The following is a 17,280-nucleotide window of genomic DNA, read 5'->3' as shown; positions in this document are numbered from 1 at the left end:
AAAATATATCAGCAATTAAAGGTTCAGATACTCCCTGAAATTATGAAACTTGTTTTCAACTCTTTAAGCTAATATATTCCAAGTTTTTTTTGAAAACCAAGAACTCTCTTATCACAGAATATCATCTAATAGAATGGTATTATTCCTTGGACCTCTATAAAAGAAATGTTATGAACTCTTGGATTTCAAAGGGATCCTAGAGCTGTTCATCTATTGCTTCCCCCTTCTTCTTTTTTGGTCATGCCACGAGGCATGTGGGACCTTAGTTCCAAGAAATTGAAACCTTGCCCCTGGAAGGTGGAAGCATGGAGTCGGGCAGTCCCTATTCCAGCCCCTTGTATTTTTCCATCCTCTTTCTAACAAGTGCTTGTCCAATCTCCATTCAGTCAGCTCCCCTGATGATGAATTTATTCCTACAAAAGTCATTCATTACCTGTTGGGCGGCTTAATTTTTAGAAAAGCGTTCCTTTTATTGACCCCAAGTCAGACTTCAAATCATGGTTATTGTGATTTTGTCATCAAAGCCGTACCATCCAATGTGACTAACTCAGCTCCCTGAAGCCTTAAATAAAAAACAAATCTCTCCAGCCTGAGTCATTTATGTTGTGAAGGCTGCTTTCCTCTCATCCCTTTAAGTTAAACCTTTCCTAGCTTAGATTAAACATCTTTAGTTCTTTCAAGTACCTCTGTTCATGTAGATTAATGTTCCTCACTATTGGAGGTCTTGCTTGATGGGGTCTCCTATACAATTAGGTGCTAACCTGAGCAAACCACTCCAAGTGTGGTTTAACCAGAGGCCAGTGAGGGACTGCCACCTCCCTCACCCTGAAACTCCACTTCTTTCAATCCCATGACTAATTTTTGAATGGTATTTCTCTCTTGACCCACTGTTGACCCTGCAGCTGAGTACAACCTAATGTCCTATGCCTTCTTCACAAGCACAATAATTCAGCCACGCATGGAACATGACTGTCTCGTCTAGTCAGAATATAACCATCTTATATTTGGACATAAGAGCAGGGCTTTACAGCTATCCTCATTGGCAATTTCCCCTACTGTGGATGTGGCTCACTGTTCCATTCTGTAAAATGGTCTTAATTTTGTCACTGCACACGTTACTCTATCCAACCCCAACTGCAGATGTGGCCACGAGTGAGGAAAGACATACCTCTTCTCTAACCAGGAGAGCAGAGCACTGCAAAGGAACGCCCATCATCTTATGCGGATTCCAGGTCACAGAGTTGGCCCTAAAGGAAACAAATCAGGTGAAGAGGGTGGCACCCATGACAGGCTCAGACGACCCCTTGGGAGGGCTCAGGGTGCTTGGCACTGTTTCTCAGACTCCAGCATGACGTTAACTTACAAAACAAGAGGGGGACCCTTCAAAATCTACAGCCTTTCCTTTGTCTACAAAGAGAGCAGGGAAAGGCTGGTATCTCTCTTCAGCTCCATGGTGGTCTGAGAGCTCTGAGTGACTGGGGCCAGCCTGTCCAGGGTCCCTCCTTTGGCCACCACAGAGCAGGGCACCAGGGGGTCCCTCATGTGCCTTCAGTGTTCCCGCCTCTGACCCAACTGTAGTGGCCTGGGGCTCAGAGCAATGGCTCATTCCGAGGCTGAATTTTGTTCTTTTCCCAGTCCAGTTCCTCCTTCTTTCCACTCAGTTGATGACTGTTTCAAATGTGTTCTTTTACAATAGCTAGCTCATACCCTGCTTCCATCTCTTTTCTCATCCAGAGATATCCTTTTGGACTGCAGGGAAGATAGCCTGTGGCTCCCATGGCAGCTTTCAGCCTATTTGTTCCAACACCCTTGGTAAGCAGGATACTCTCTCACCAGTCACAGTGATGCTCAGCTCGGGGGGTTATGCTGTTTGAAACTCCTAAACCACCGTCCTGGTTCAGAGTCCTTTAATAATAAAAATTGCTATTATTATTAGTATTTTAATCTGGATATACTGTCTTAGCTGATGTTTGGTTTCCATTTCCTCCTCCACCGGGGACCATAGTTATTTTCCAGTTCTGTTTACAGCTCTCTCCTCTTCCGTTTGCCTCCAGCCTAAGTTCCAATTTGTAGGGTATGGCTCACGGTGTCCCCACACTAGATTCCAGGCTATGCGCCTAGTCTGGAGTCCTGTCAGTTTCCTGAACCACTTTTCATCACGCCAAAGTCTGTTTAGTTCTCAGAAAATTCTAGTCTCATGATCTTGGGTCTCCTGGTGCTATTTCCTCTTCCTGGAATATCACCTCCTATGGCTTCAGTTGGTTACATCCTATTGATATTTAATCTTTTAAGGCCAATCAAGTATCATCTCTGCCAAGTTCTGCAACTGCCTTCAGCGTCGCTCCTTCTCACTCACCTTGCTGCTCAACCCTCCTCCTCCTCCAGCTCCCGGGAGAGCAGCAGCTCACTTCCCATGAGCCTCTGCGCCTGTCTCTGAGAGACCGAGGCATCCTCGAGGAGGAGACTCGGGAACGTGACCTTGGCACCAACAGACTCACAGGAGGAAGGAGAGCAGGACAACACGCAGCGGCTCCTCCACAGGGTTGAGCAGTACTGGCCCTCCTCCAGCTGAGTGACGGACGGGGCTCACCCTACTCCCAGCACTCAAGGTGCGAGGACCTTGGGAAGAAATGAGATGCCAGGAAAGAGCCCATTCCTCTACTTGATGAATGGCGGTCAGCAGCTGGCCCGTCAGGGAACACTTACTGGCCTAGGGATCTTATCTGAATCGATGAATAGTCTGGCTCACTGTCTGGCCTTTCTTTAGCTTTGACATTGGCTGTCAGATATATTGGAAGTGAGGAAAGAAGCCAAGGTGGTTCATGACCAGATGGGATGGCTATACCCCTGGACAGAGGACTGAAAGACTTCATGGATAATAAAGAAACGGGTATCGAAAAGCTCCTTCTAGGAAAACAGCTCTTTGCTCTTTAGAATGAAACTAGAGTCAAGAAACCTGGGCTCTGAGCAGTAGGTAAGTTTTGGTTAAGGGAGGGGAGCTCAGGAGCCAGACAGTCTGAGTTTGCATCCAGGTTCTATCACTTGCTAGCTGTGTGACCTTGAGCAGGTTACCTTAACCTCTCCATGCCTAGATTCCCTTGTCTATATAAGGAGAATAATAGGAAATTGTTTGGGACCTCCTTGTGGTCCAGTGGTTAAGAATTCACCTTGCAATGCAGAGGATGTCGGTTCAATCTCTGGTCGGGGAAGTAAGATCCCACATACCATAGAGCAACTAAGTCTACGCGCTGCAACTACTGAGCCTGCGTGCAACAACTAGAGAGCCTGTTCACTGCACCAAAAGACCCTGTGTGCCACATGCAAATAAGACTCAACGCAGTCAAATAACTAAATGTTAAAAGATAATAAATCATTTGGATAAAGTGCTTATAACCACATCCAACACAATAAACAGTAAATAAGCCTGGCTCTTGCTACTAAGTTCAACTCTATCATTTAGAGCTTTGTGACCCTGGGCATATGTACACAGCCATTCGGTACGTTCTATACTATTCTATAGCTGGATGCCCAATACTGACAAAATGCAGCTTTATCAGTAATGACACTAAATGGAGAAGAAAATAGCTGTTTTCCACGTTTCTGACTGAGGGTGTTTACTTCTACACAGTGGCCCATTTGTCTTTTTAGACTAGAAGCTCTCAAGCCCCCCACTGACTGGTCCCTGAATTCTCCCAGAGGGGCTGCCTCATAAAAATGCAAAAAGATGCAGACAGTGATTCAACAACATGGCGTTAGTTCATGTGAGAAATGTTGGCAATTTGTGAAAAGCAGCCTCAGGTTCATTTCAAAATGTTTTGCCTTGAGATGTTATTCTTCTGTGACTTTCAGTAAGTTTATAGAGAGCTGAGCCCCCTAGGGCTCTTGGGAGACATTTCTCAGTGCCCGCCTGTGCATGCCAAGCTCAGAAGATCCCAAACAAACTGGTTAACTAGCCCCCTCTTCATCCTTCCAGATCTCTTCTCTCTCCTCTATTCTGGACCTCAATTCCTCACACCCCTTTTGCCCCCTTTTCCTCCCAAGCATTCAGCCCTCAAACCTTAGTGGTGTGGTTTCATTCTCTTTCTTTCCTCTCCTATCACTCTTTGCAGTTTTCTTTTTAAGTTCTGTATAAAGCACTTTATTCTATAGTACCTTGGTGCTTGATTTGCATGTGTGTGTATGTGGATGATATATGAGAATCACTTGGACATTTTTCAGCATTCACATGCTACCTACATTTTCTATTTCCTATGTGGCAGGCAATGCTCTAATTGATTCACATGGATAATTTATCTAATCCATGTAGCCCTGTGATGTACACACTGTCATTGTACCAGTTTTATAGATGGAGTGACATCTTGCCCAAGAGCACATAGCTAGCAAGTGGGATTCAAGCCACTGGTTGTCCACAGGGTCCTTGCTCTAATGGTGACCTAATGCTACAGGTATCCACTGAAAACCATGGAGAGTCTGAAATGTTTCCTTTTGAGGTGTGACTGGCATGCTGCTGCTAAGTCGCTTCAGTCATGTCCGACTCTGTGCAACGCCGTAGACGGAAGCCCACCAGGCTCCTCCATCCCTGGGATTTCCAGGCAAGAACACTGGACTGGGTTTCCCTTTCCTTCTCCAATGCATGCATGCATCCTAAGTCGATTCAGTCGTGTCTGACTCTGTGCGACCCCATGAGCAGCAGCCCACCAGGCTCCTCTGTCCCTGGGATTCTCCAGGCAAGAACACTGGAGTGGGTTGCTATTGCCTTCTCCAACCTGTTACCTAGATGCCAGTAAAAATGGAAACATCCTTGTGGTGGTTTAGTCACCAAGCCTTGTCCGACTCTTGTGCATATGCGTATTGAAAAACTTACCCAGGCCGCTATGATATACTCCCAACACAACGGTGCTAGATTTCTGATGTGACATTTGAGAAAAGTGTTTTATATACAAGTTCATGTTAGCTCAATGAAAGACATCTCCCCAAAAATGTCCCTCACTGTCTTCAACACAATATGCAAAACTGTAACATCTGTCAGGGAGGACACGCTCTGGAATTTCTAAAGGATTATTAACAGAAAATATAGCAAGGCAAAAAGAGCACTATATAAAAATTGTATGTCAGCATTTTGTAACATCTGTCATTCTTAGTGTAATTGGAGTGTGACTTTTCCATTGGATCGGCTGAAAGGTTTGTTCAGGTTTTCCATAAGATGTTATAGAAACACTCCAATGAACTTTCTGGCCAACCCAATATATATACACACACAAAGTATTTCAGAAGGAAGTGAAGGAAACAGAAGCACCAGCTTTTTAATAAATGACACCTGAAGAGCTGGTCTCTGATGACACATTCTGCCCCAGGAAGCAGCTCTCCTGGGTTCATCTCCTCCTTCCCCCTCCACATCTCTGTTTCCTACCCTGAGCATCTCTCCCCTCCACTCCTCCTGCACCTGGTCCTCTGTGAAGCTCCAGTAGCTCCTCCTCAGTCCTGGCCTCCACCTCCCCTTGAACCCAGTGTGGCCTTTCCAAAGCACGGGAAATGCCACTCCTCTCTTCAGTTCAGTCAGTTCAGTTCAGTTCAGTCACTCAGTCGTATCCGATTTTCTGCAACCCCATGGACTGCAGCACGCCAGGCCTCCCTGTCCATCATCAACTCCTGGAGTTTACTCAAACTCATGTCCATTGAGTTGGTGATGCTATCCAACCATCTCATCTTCTGCCATCCCCCTCTCCTCCTGCCTTCAGTCTTTCCCAGCATCAGGGTCTTTTCAAATGAGTCAGTTCTTTGCATCAGGTGGCCAAAGGTGGCCTCTCTTCAGACCCCCACTATGGCTGCTATAGGAGGACCTTTCTCCAGGGTTTTTCCCCAACCCGAGAAACACAAAGATCTCTATGCACAATAAGGGCTCGAGTGGCAGTGATGTTCAGCTGAAGGATTTACCTTCAACTGGATTTGGCTCTGCAGGCAGACCCTCCGCTGAGACTCACTGGGCAGGACTTCCGGATGCTCCACTAGCTTCCTGGTCTCTGACACAAATCCATCTTGGTCTCCAACCAAGTTTGTCTGAACTTTCCCCAAGGACCCTCTCAAACCTCTGTGACCCTGCTCTTCACCTTAATGCCCTTCTTCTGCTTCTGCCTGATGACGCTCCATGCCCCCACACCCCAGGGGGAAGGCTTCCTTTCCTTTAATAACCCTGTTTAGAAGGAACAATCTCTCTCTTGAGCCTTTAATTCCTCTGCCTTGACCTGTAATCCATGGTTGACTGCAGTCTCCCTACTAGATTCTAAAACCCTTGAAGACAGGCTTCCTAGCATATTTGACTTTGCCTCCACACTGTGCTTCATACAGTGGTTTGCCTAAGACATAGGGCCCATAACCAATGAACTGAGTTTCTGAACCTCTGGCCCTTAGGCGTGGGAGTAGGACTAAGAATTGGTAATTTGGCAGGATCTGTGCTGGAGCCTTCAGCTGGGCCAGAAAGTCTTGAGAGGGGCCCACGACAATGGGTTCTTCCAGGTACACAGCAGCCTGCTGGCAGGAGAGATTAAAGAAAGGTCCGTTGACAATGCCCAGGAGTGCCAGGTCTCCTGGCACCCTCTTAGCTATCTCAGCTTGACAGTGTTACCAGAGAAGAAAGGTGCTTTCTGAGAAAGGCAGGCCCCTAGGTGCTTGTGACACTTTGTAATGTGGACAGCACTCTGGGATCCCTGTGACCAGGGGGCCACCTTTGGATCTGGGGGACAGGAATTCATGGATTTCTTCCATTTTAGAGTGAGTTCTTGTGCTTGGAAAGTGGGCATGGCAACACACTCCAGTATTCTTGCCCGGAGAATTCCATGGACAGAGGAGCCCAGTGGGCTACAATCCATAGGTTGCAAAGAGTGAGACACGACTGAAGCAACTCTGCACACATGCATGCAAGTGAGGCAAATTTCTTTCCTAAAAGTGTGTCTACGCAGATTTCCCCTGGCCCTAAAATCTTCACCAAAGAAAGTGAGCCTTTTGTTGATAAGTCACCCCGATGGATTCTCTCAGGTCAATGGATTGCTGGGGAGGGTCCACTCAAAGCAGAACAATGGTCCCTCATTTTTTTTTTTTTGGCAGCTCCATGTGGTACACAGAATCTTAGCTCCCCAGGGATTCAACCTGTGCCCCCTTCCATGGAAGCATGGAGTCTTAACCACTGGACCAGCAGAGAAGTCCTGACAGTCCCTCATTTTAAAAAAGGACTTCTTTGGCTGTTTCCACTTAGTAGATTTACTTCCAACACAGCTTCAAGAATTCTGGCCACTAGAGAGGACTCTGTGTTCCATAACGAATGTTCTAAACTTTACTCTCAAAGAAGAGTCTTCAGTACAAAAGTGCATGGGTGTTTATTTTTCCAAAGCCCAGAGTATGTGATTTAGCAAGCTTTCAGGTAGTCATTGGTGGAGGGCACCCCTGGCTGGCTGTCAGCACTTGGAGCCACAGCTGGCATCAAAGGTATAGAAACAGCCTCTCACATTCTGTGCTGGTCAATTTAAGGGGACTCAACGATGAGAAGGTTCTGTATACAGGCCAATTCTTCTGATAGAATATCATATCATCTGAATTTTTGTTCGATCTTCTGAACAAGCACCTTCTGAATGGTTTTCTTTTCTTCATTCTCTTTTCCTGTTTAGTTCACTCCCGCTTTAGCTTCTAGATCCAGGCAGATCTTCATGACAAGAAGGAATTCCGATCAACTAACCAGAAGCAGAGACCTAAAGCTGGCTCCCCCTGGGAAGAGGCCAGGCCTGTCCTCATCCACTCACACCTGAATGGGCACCTGTAGTCAGAGTGTGGGCAGCAGATTAGGGGACACAATCTGCTGACCTGGGCCTTGGCTGGTCTGTCTCGAGTTTTCTCCAGCCCTCCTTCTGCTAATGAGGCAGGGTGCCTCAGACTCTTCAGTAATCCCATGCCCTCCTTCCCCACCCATGCACTCTCTGCATGTGGGTAGGCCTGCATATCACACAGCACACCCTGTCCATTCATTCTGGCCCAGCTGCCCCGCGTGACTGGTGCTCTCAGATGTTTTCAAGCTCTGTCAGTCTCCTCATCTTGGTATAGAAATTATGCCAAGATGTCCAGAGGTAGAGCCAGGGGGAAACTTCCCCTTGGCAACACCTGGCTACTTGGCTGGGCACAGTGGGCATTTGGCAGTCCTGGATGAATCCAGGCTTTCTCAGTTGCCTGGCATGTCAGGCTCCCTGATATCCCTGACCTGCCATGTTGTGATGGGAGAACTGGGAACTCTGAGCTCCCTCTGATTAGGGGCAGGAACCAAAGCCTGAGACCAATTCTGCATTCTGTGATTCTTTTTCTTTTTCCTTTGGCCCTGAGTAGGCTTTATGCTAATCAAATATCACTTCCTTTATGCTTTGCAGCTTTTTCTCAATGGTCCCCTGCTTAGTCTTCTAAGTAAAGGTGATTGCAGCATCTATCAGAACTCACCGGAAAGAACCATTATGGAGATGAAGCCATCACGTGATGTTATCACAAGCAGGTTTCACTGTAAGTCAATGGGCCACGTTAAACCACAAACCCCTCTTTCAACACTGATAAATTACAAGGTGTTTCTTGGCTTCACAAAATTATTTATTGGTTTCTTTAAAGCAGTGGTTATTATCCTCTCGTGAAACATGAGAGCTACCTATCTCCCTAGAAAACAGTGGCTTGCCTGAAGCTTTAAACAATTTTGATAGTTGTTGGTTCAGAGATCCCAGGAAGGTTGTTCCTGAGTACTCTGGTCAACCATGGAGGCCAGTTAGGAATCTCTATGATCTCTATGTTTGAGAGACATACAACTTGGGTCACTTGGATAGGACTTGATGTCTCTGCTGTCTACACAAAATACTCATGCATTTATGACCACAAAAGGCAAAGCACACAAGCACTGACAGAATGGGCTCACCTGTACACCAACACTTCTTGGACACTGGGTGTAATTTGCTTTTCACATATAGCTTTCACACTTTATGTTGTTAAGGAGAAAAATGTATGTACCTCTCCACGCCGCTTAGTTTCCACTTGTGTTTCCGAGACATCAGTAATCCCCCACCCCAAGCTGCCTGGAAAAAGAAGGGCATACAAAGAAAAGGTAGTGTTTTTTCATTGCCTGGTTTTCTAGAGTTTGGTATCTTTCAAAACAGTAAGCATTGCATGGAGTGAAAGTTACAGCCTCAACCACAGATAACTTGGGGATTGGCACTAGACTTCCAAGGGTTAAGTTGGGGGGCTATTCTAAGGTCTCAGGCTCTATCCCACATTTATATGGGTGTAAGAAGCCAAACACTTCCTCAGTCTGCACGAAAAGGAGAAAGACCCTTCCCAATCCATCATCACTGTGCTTAGTCCTAGGGAAGCTCATCATTTCAGAACTAGAAGTACTAATATCTCCACAGTTTAGACTAAAAATGAATTAAAACCCTTTAAACAACTTTCACATTGCAAGGAAAACTCTTTCTGACAACTCTGAGTGCATATTATTAATATAAAGCCAAAATGACCTAAACCAGTCTACTCAACAACATAAGCCTCTTGCACTGGAATGGAAAGCAACTTATGCTTCCTTCATTGATAAAGCCTCACAATGGAAAACACATCAGCTGAACCAAGCATGGTGCTTAGTGACGATGTGGCACTGATTCCTGATCTCATTATGGGTCATTAGCAGTTTTCAGAGGGTTGCTGATCATTGAGCCACACTTTGAGTCATGTTGGTCTAAACTTAAATTCCATTAGTTTGTCCTTCTAAAGGTTGACATCTGGTTTCATTTGAAAATGTCTTGATGAGTGCTCTCCATTATTTCTTGGTGTGACTAACTGTGGAGTCAAAACGTCTCATATATGGCCTATCTAACTAGCTGACCATACATTGGAAATTTGGTATTTCCTGGCAAGTTAAGTCTACTTTCCTCCTCAGTTATACTAGTTTCTGACTTGAGTTGAATTTTTTATCCACTGGATCTCCTAGATAAATGAAACTCCTGTTTACTCTTCTGATCATTCTCATAAGGAAGGAAGCTTTGCATGTATGTGACTGTGTATTTTCATGTGTGAGACTGTGTGTCTGTGTCTTTGCATGTGTGTGACTGTGTGTATGTGTGTGTGTGTGTGTGTATGTTTGCATGTGTGACTGTGAGTGTTCCTCTGTGGACATTATGACCTAATGAACCAAGAGCTAAGCGCTCAGCTCAGGTCCTGGTCCCAGAAATAAGAATACTATCCTGTTGGGGAAGTTGAAGCATAGTCAGCCTCAGACAGCTTCTAGCGCATGTCGTGTACTGTGAGTCATGTACTACATTGTCTCTGCCACCTTTAAAAGCTTATCTGTCATCATCCTGGGAATAAACTCCTAAAGTTAAAAAAAAAAATACAGTACATTTCATTCCATGAGCTCCAGGGGCAAAATGTGCAAGAACATTTCCGTGGTGCTCCCTCTCTGATACTTACATCTACATGCATCCAGATCTTATACTTTTTGCAAATGTCAGCAACCGCTAACAGGGGGTCAAAGGCTCCATACACAGTGGTCCCAGCCGTGGCGCTCACAAGGAAAGGGACAAACCCCTGTGCAAATGAGAAAGCCCCAAAGAATGTAAACCAGCATCCAAGGATTCTTCTAAAAAGCTGTGGACATTCTCTTCCTATCTTACACATCTGTCTTTTTTGGAACCACCAGAAGGGTTTTGACGATACCTTGGAGCCTAGTAGGAACGATGTTCACCCTCCAGATCTGAGTTCTTCAGGCCATTCCGTTGGCTCTGCCAGTTGCCTTATGAGATCAGACACTCTGGTTCTCAGAAGAGGCTGCACTGGACCCAGGGGTGTGTAAACTTGGTGGTGCCCACAAATCTTTGGTATATTCCAAGGAGAGTTTCTGATCTTCCCCCCCACCCCCCACCCACTTACTTTCCTAGTCTTCCTTGTTCATAGCAGGGACTCTGAACATAATAGAGTGAGAAGACAAAAGGATGAAGGGAAGGAACTCCTACCAGCCCATTATTCCTTGTTGGAAAATCCCTAGATAACTTATTTGGAGTCTCAGAGGATTCACTTGGGAGTAAACAATAAGCCATGATTTTATCCATCTAAGTTGACTTAGTCTGTCTGGCCATGGCTAAATGAAAACTGATAGAAATAATAGACTGCTGACGAAAAATGGCCAAAGAATGTCACTCAGTCATGTCCAGCTCTTTGCTACCCCGCGGCCTGTAGCCCGCCAGGCCTCTCAGTCCATGGAAATCTTCAGGCAACTGGAGTGGGCAGCCATTCCCTTCTCCAGGGGATCTTCCCGACCCAGGGGTGGAACTCGGGTTTCCTGCATTGCAGGCAGACTCTTTAATGTCTGAGCCACCAGGGAAGCCCAAATGAAAACTGATAGAAATAATGGGCTGTTGCTGAAAGATGGCTGAAGAATGTCTCAAATAGGGTGAACAGAGTTACTCCATAAAGACATGACAGGCCCTGATGTTACAGTCAGTCTTTAGGTGGCAGCAAAGGTTTATGTGGTTACAAGTGGTTCTAGGACCAGAATAAGGGGAAAGGATCCTGCTGCCACTTTGCAGGGGAGGAAAAGGCCTAAGCAAACGAATAATGATTTCTGAGATCCTAATAATAAAATTCATGCGTCATGCTGTTGAACTGGGAACTGTAGAAGAGATGTACTAACAGCTCCAACCTGCAAATCATGAAGAGATGTAAATGACTTTCTAGAGCTTTGTAGGAATTTTCAGCAGGTCTTCAGAACGTGTCACTTCTAAAAAAAGGTACTAAATGGCTTCCTGAAAAATAAGGTGTTTGGAGGGTCAATCATTTCAGTATGTGTCTTGGCAGGAAAACGGTCCCTTTCAAGTAACCACACACAGTAACTCCCATATGCTAAATTAGCTTCTAGGGATTTTCCATTTGTGAAAGCAGTCTTTCCAGTGAATCTGTTTAATGCCAATCCTCACACAGGAAGGCAAGTCCATTGGAAACTGTTACTACCATTGTGTTACTAGAACTGTTAGTATAATTGTGTTACTATAATTGTTAGTACCACTGTATATAGTATTTACCCAGTAACTTAGACTTTTTCAAAGTAAAGCCCATCACTCAGAGAAATAAGTAGTGACTGAATGAAAAATTCCAGGTACTCTTTACAGATACAACAAAAACACTTTCTCTAGTATATGGAAACAAAAATACACACCCTCAGCTTGTTATGAGCTGCATAAAACTCCCTTCAAAAACTTACTTTTTGTTTGGCTTCAAGGATCCTTCTCTCAAGGTCAGATGGGATCATTTTCCCCCTGGAAGGAGAAGCAAATATATGTTTGCTTTGAATAATTTACTTTGTTGCCTTTACAAAGAGTTGCAAGGGGGTAAAAGTTCAACCTTAAATGATTGGTAATAAGGACCAGTTGGAATCATTCCTTGGTTGTTTCCAGAAAGAAAGGCCTTTCCTCCCTGAGTGATGCTGGACTGTCATTTCTGATGTGCTTAGGGGACGCCCGATCCCGCTGTCCACGTGTCTCTCCACTCTGCACAGAGCCTGTTTTATAGGCAATCTCCTTAGTTAGAGCAAACCTGTTCTGGAGTGAGACATTTGGCACTGAAAGCAGATTTAGAAAAAAGATTTGTCTTCCAAATCTTCCAACAAACAGACCTGCAATTGCACACAGAGATGAAATGCCAAGAAGAGAAAATCCAATCTGAAACATCTGAATGAAAACATTACGTCCAAAGCCACCCAGTTACATTCCGAGAGCTAAAATCACAAAGCAGGCCCAGAACTCATGGGCTCAAATGTCAGCCAGGCATCGGAGAAACATCCTTTCATCTCCATCCTTTCATCCTTTCCTTCCTAAAGTAGAAACACATAGTGCTTTAGTTATTATAAAACCCCACTATTGGACTTCTCTGGTGGCCCAGCGGTTAAGAATCCACCTGCCAATGCAGGAACATGAGTTCGATCCCTGGTCCTGGCAGATCCTGATGCCTCAGGGCAACTAAGCCCGTGCGCCACAACTATTGAAGCCCGCAAGCCTAGAGCGATGCTCTGCAACAAGAGAAGCCACTGCCATGAGAAGCCCGTGCACTGCAACTAGAGGGTAGCTGCTGCTCTCGCTGCAACTAGAGAAAGCCCTTGTGCAACAACGGAGACCCAGCGCAGCCAAAACAAATAAACTAGTACTTTTTAAAAAACTACTATTATAATAATCAAAGGAGTTGATTTCTACAAGAAGTTAGAGGCGGCTAGATGTGTGATCTTAGTCAAGTCACTTAATTTCTCTGTGCCTATTATGACCATACCTTACCGATAATATTACTTATGGAGTTATGAGGGTTATATGAGTTAATACATGAAAAATTATCTTTTAAAAGTGCTTGGCATTTAGGAAGTATTCCAGAAAAGAGAGCTTTGATTGTTGAGGGTTTTATAATGCATTATGACATTCCTACCTCAAGACTCTGGAGCGAAAAACCAAGCAAAAGACAAAGTAGCTAACTATACGTTATTGGAGGCGTGAACGATTTTTTGAACCAAAAGAACTCTTCTGAGGTTTCTACACCGTTAAACGTCTCACACTGGGGTCCTTGATCTAGGTTTGTAAAATGCAGCTTGGAAAAATAAGTGATGGGAAGGAGGATGTCACCATAAGCAGCTGGGAATGCTACTGGCATTGAGGGGACAGTAGCTGAGGTTTGGAGATTCGTAGTCTTTTGTGGGGATCCTTGTAATTTTAGGTAAATATAGATTGAGATACAGAGCAAGCCATTCGGTTACTTCATTACAGCTTCTAGCGTTGTCTTGCCTAAGCTTTCCTGACTGAAACGCGTTATCTTATTTTAAACTACTTTTCTCACCTTTCTCCATTTTATAAAAGTAATTTGGGCATAATGGGCATTGTATCTTCCACAATTTTCATTTCAAGCTGACAGAAGGTATTACATAATGGTCGGCACAGAAAGCAGAGGTTACTTCCTGTGCTTTAAAAAGCATGGAGAACCACTGAGTTTTGTGAAGCTATTTTCCAAAGAAAGGCAGGTAACACAGGATTGACCGGAGACCTACGAATGCCATAGGTGTTAGTTTCTTCAAAAATCCCCCGGTCAATAAAGCATCGAAATGCAATTAATTACCTGGCAACGGCAATGGACACATCACCAGTGATTAATCAGTTCGACTGGAGTGAAACAAAGAGTATTAAATGTATATTTGGTGCTGAGGGTGTGATTCTAATCTGAGCAGCCCACCTCTGGGGACTTTCTGTGGGATGGGCCCCTGAAGGAGGGACAGAAGGAATGGAGGGGCAGTCCTGTGGCAGGGGTGGGTGGGGGGGTGGAGAGTTCTGGAAGGCCCTTCACACCCTACATGTCTCCCTACACTTCACAGCTTGGCCTGGGAGCATCCCTGAAAGCTGTGATTTTATTTGCAAGAAGTGGAAACAGAGACACAGACATAGAGATCAAACATATGGCTATCAAAGGGCAAGTGCAGGGGATGAATTGGGAGGTTTGGATCGACATATCTACACTATTGACATCACATATAAAACAGATAACTAGTGAGAACCTACTGTGCAGCACAGGGAACTCTGCTCAATGCTCTGCGGTGACCTAAATGGGAAGGAAATCCCCCAAAGACAGGATATATGTATATGTATAGTTGATTCACTTTACTGTATAGTAGAAACTAACACAACATTAGAAAGCAATTATACGCCAATAAAGAAAAGAAAAAGAAAGTTGTGATTTTTCGGCCTCTCTTAGATCTGGCTATGCCAAAACACCTTGAGCTACCATGATAAAAACAAAAGGTTCAGAGGAAATTCAGGTCTTATATTTACCTTTGAAACTAAGTTTTAAGTACTTTAAAATTGCAAAGGTGCTTTTGTTGATAAACATAAAATTGAGAGATTTTCAGAAATTGTTTGCAAGTCTCAAATGTTATCTAGTCTACCATGACTAACCTCTTCTGCCTTGGAGAGTTCTGGGGAGACTGACTTGACAATTGCTATTTGCTCACTAATCACATCTAGATATTTTGTCAACCCTTGGCAGTAAGACCACACAGAGAAGTCACAGATAGGGGACATCAGAATTGGGAGGGGCCCAAGCAACCCACTCCAGGATTCTTGTCTGGAGAATCCCAGGGACGGGGGAGCCTGGTGGGCTGCCGTCTATGGGGTCGCACAGAGTCGGACACGACTGAAGCGACTTAGCAGCAGCAGCAGCAAGACCTCTTTCTTGTTTTCTCAATGATTGTCTCATTTCTCAAATGAGGAAACAGGATAAGACAGTTGCCTGCATGATAGCCTAGGATCAGGTAAAGCCTGGCTGAAACAAGAAGGTAAATGCCAAGCTTCCAGAACAAACTCAAAGGGCCAAACATATAGGAAACCTCTATGCAAATGTTGTTGTCTTTGAAGAAGATAAGATAAATCCTTTGTGATGACATTTAGCTTTCAAGAATCAGAGCTGCCATTCACACCTGCTGGGAAAGCAGTAATGAACTTATGAATGCCCGCGTGGTAAGTCATGTCCGACTCTTTGCAACCCCATGGACTGTAGCCCACCAGGCTCCTCTGTCCATGGGATTCTCCAAGCAAGAATACTGGAGTGGGTTGCCATCCTCCTCCAGGGGATCTTCCGACCCAGGGATAGAACGCACGTCTCTTACGTCTCCTGCATTGGCAGGTGGATCCTTTACCACTAGCAGCACCTGGGAAGCCCAGTGAACACACACGCTGTCCCATTTCCACATGAAGGCAGGGAGAAGGGACAGCCTTGTCAAGTCATCAAGTCCAAGTGTTTGCTTCTCACAGAGTGGAAAGCTCTGGGTTTGCCCTTAACAGAGAGGCTCCAGACTTCTCCAGGCATCCAGCCTTCAAGTCTGTATTTGCCTTGCCCACTTAGAAACCCAGAGCCTGGCACACTGCAGGTGGCAGATGGACATTTGTCGGAGGTATGTGACTAGAAGGCTAACATTTCACCCCAGGATAATATTAATATACTCACTTTATCTTGGTGACTGATCAGAAAGCTAGTATGGGAGACTCTGTAGACAAAACTTTTCACCTTTTCAGTGATCTTAGAACTGGATAATTTTGTAAAATTTCACATGCATAAAAATCATGATATATGTTTTCAAAATGCATATTCTTTGGCCTTGATCTTCGGGATTTTGATTCAGAAGGTCAGTGATAGGGCCCTGGAATTAATTTATTCTACAAATATTTGCTCAAGACTCACTATGTGCCAAATGCTATTAGGGGTGCTGGGGTACCAGGGTAAACAGGCCAGTTTCTACTGTCCATGGCTTACATCCTAACAGAGGAGACAAACAATAACAAGTAAACAAATATGCATAGCAATCCGCATTTCTAACAAGGAGATTGTGGCACAGGCAGACCTAGGTCCACATGTTGAGAAATGTTGCTTTAGAAATGGAAGTTTTATCCTGGCAGGTATTTCCATAACTGTGTAACATACTAGCCAGGCACTTTTCACAGGACCCAGGGTTTTGAGCCATCACAGACATAGGGCAGCTTGCAGAAGGAAGTCCGGTCATGACTTTGTGCATCCCCATCTGCCCACATGCTGTGAGGAGGAAGAGAGCCTCCACACTCCCCAACAGGCTCCTCCAAGGATTAGAAGCTCTCTGGCAGCCCTAGCTTTTCCAGACAAGCATCTTTTCATGCAGGGAAGCTTTAGACGGCAGCTATTGCATCCTGCATGTCTGGTTTAGAAGTATTTCCATAGCAAAATGTATATCTTTTATCTTTAGATATGCAGCAGCCTGTAAGCACCCAGTGAAACAGTGGTTGATGCTATGTGGTGCTATTCTCTGTTAGGTGCCAGTGTTTAAGAAAAAAACTGCCATTAAAAGGGAGGACTGTTGAACCAGACTGCTGCTTTGGATGAGGCAGTTTTACATAGAGATTCTTGATTTTGATAGTCTTTTAAAAATGTATGTGATGGAGACTTCCCTAGCCATGTAGTGGCTAAGACTCTGCGCTTCCACTGCAGGGCGCACAGGTTTGCCCCCTGGTTGGGTAACTAAGATTCCACATGCCACGCAGAGTGGCCAAATTAAAAAAAATTTCTAAATTTAAAAAGCAAAACGTGTTAGAATGGGTTAAAAAAAACCTAAGCATGAAAAATAAGTATTAAAAAATTCATATGATGCTCTCATCATGTATACAGAAGTCAAAACCTTATGTTGTACATATGACATTTTTATAACTATGATAAACCAATGCTATCTCAATA

General features: G+C 44.7%; 1 protein-coding gene across 1 annotated transcript in view; it reads right to left on the bottom strand.

Moving 5' to 3' along the window:
* GAD2 (glutamate decarboxylase 2) overlaps positions 1-17,280 on the bottom strand; it is a 60,921-nt gene that overhangs the window by 13,070 nt on the left and 30,571 nt on the right. The window contains exons 9-12 of the mRNA XM_052650940.1: positions 12,260-12,314; positions 10,474-10,590; positions 9,025-9,089; positions 1,169-1,247 (exon numbers count right to left, since the gene is read on the bottom strand). Coding sequence (XP_052506900.1) covers positions 1,169-1,247; positions 9,025-9,089; positions 10,474-10,590; positions 12,260-12,314 — 316 coding nt within the window. The remainder of the gene's footprint in view (positions 1-1,168; positions 1,248-9,024; positions 9,090-10,473; positions 10,591-12,259; positions 12,315-17,280) is intronic.

Source organism: Budorcas taxicolor, chromosome 13 (assembly GCF_023091745.1).
Source record: "Budorcas taxicolor isolate Tak-1 chromosome 13, Takin1.1, whole genome shotgun sequence".
Classification (NCBI taxonomy): Eukaryota; Metazoa; Chordata; class Mammalia; order Artiodactyla; family Bovidae; genus Budorcas; species Budorcas taxicolor.
The sequence above is the reverse complement of the archived record's forward strand: the minus strand, read 5'-3'. Positions and strand labels throughout refer to the sequence as shown.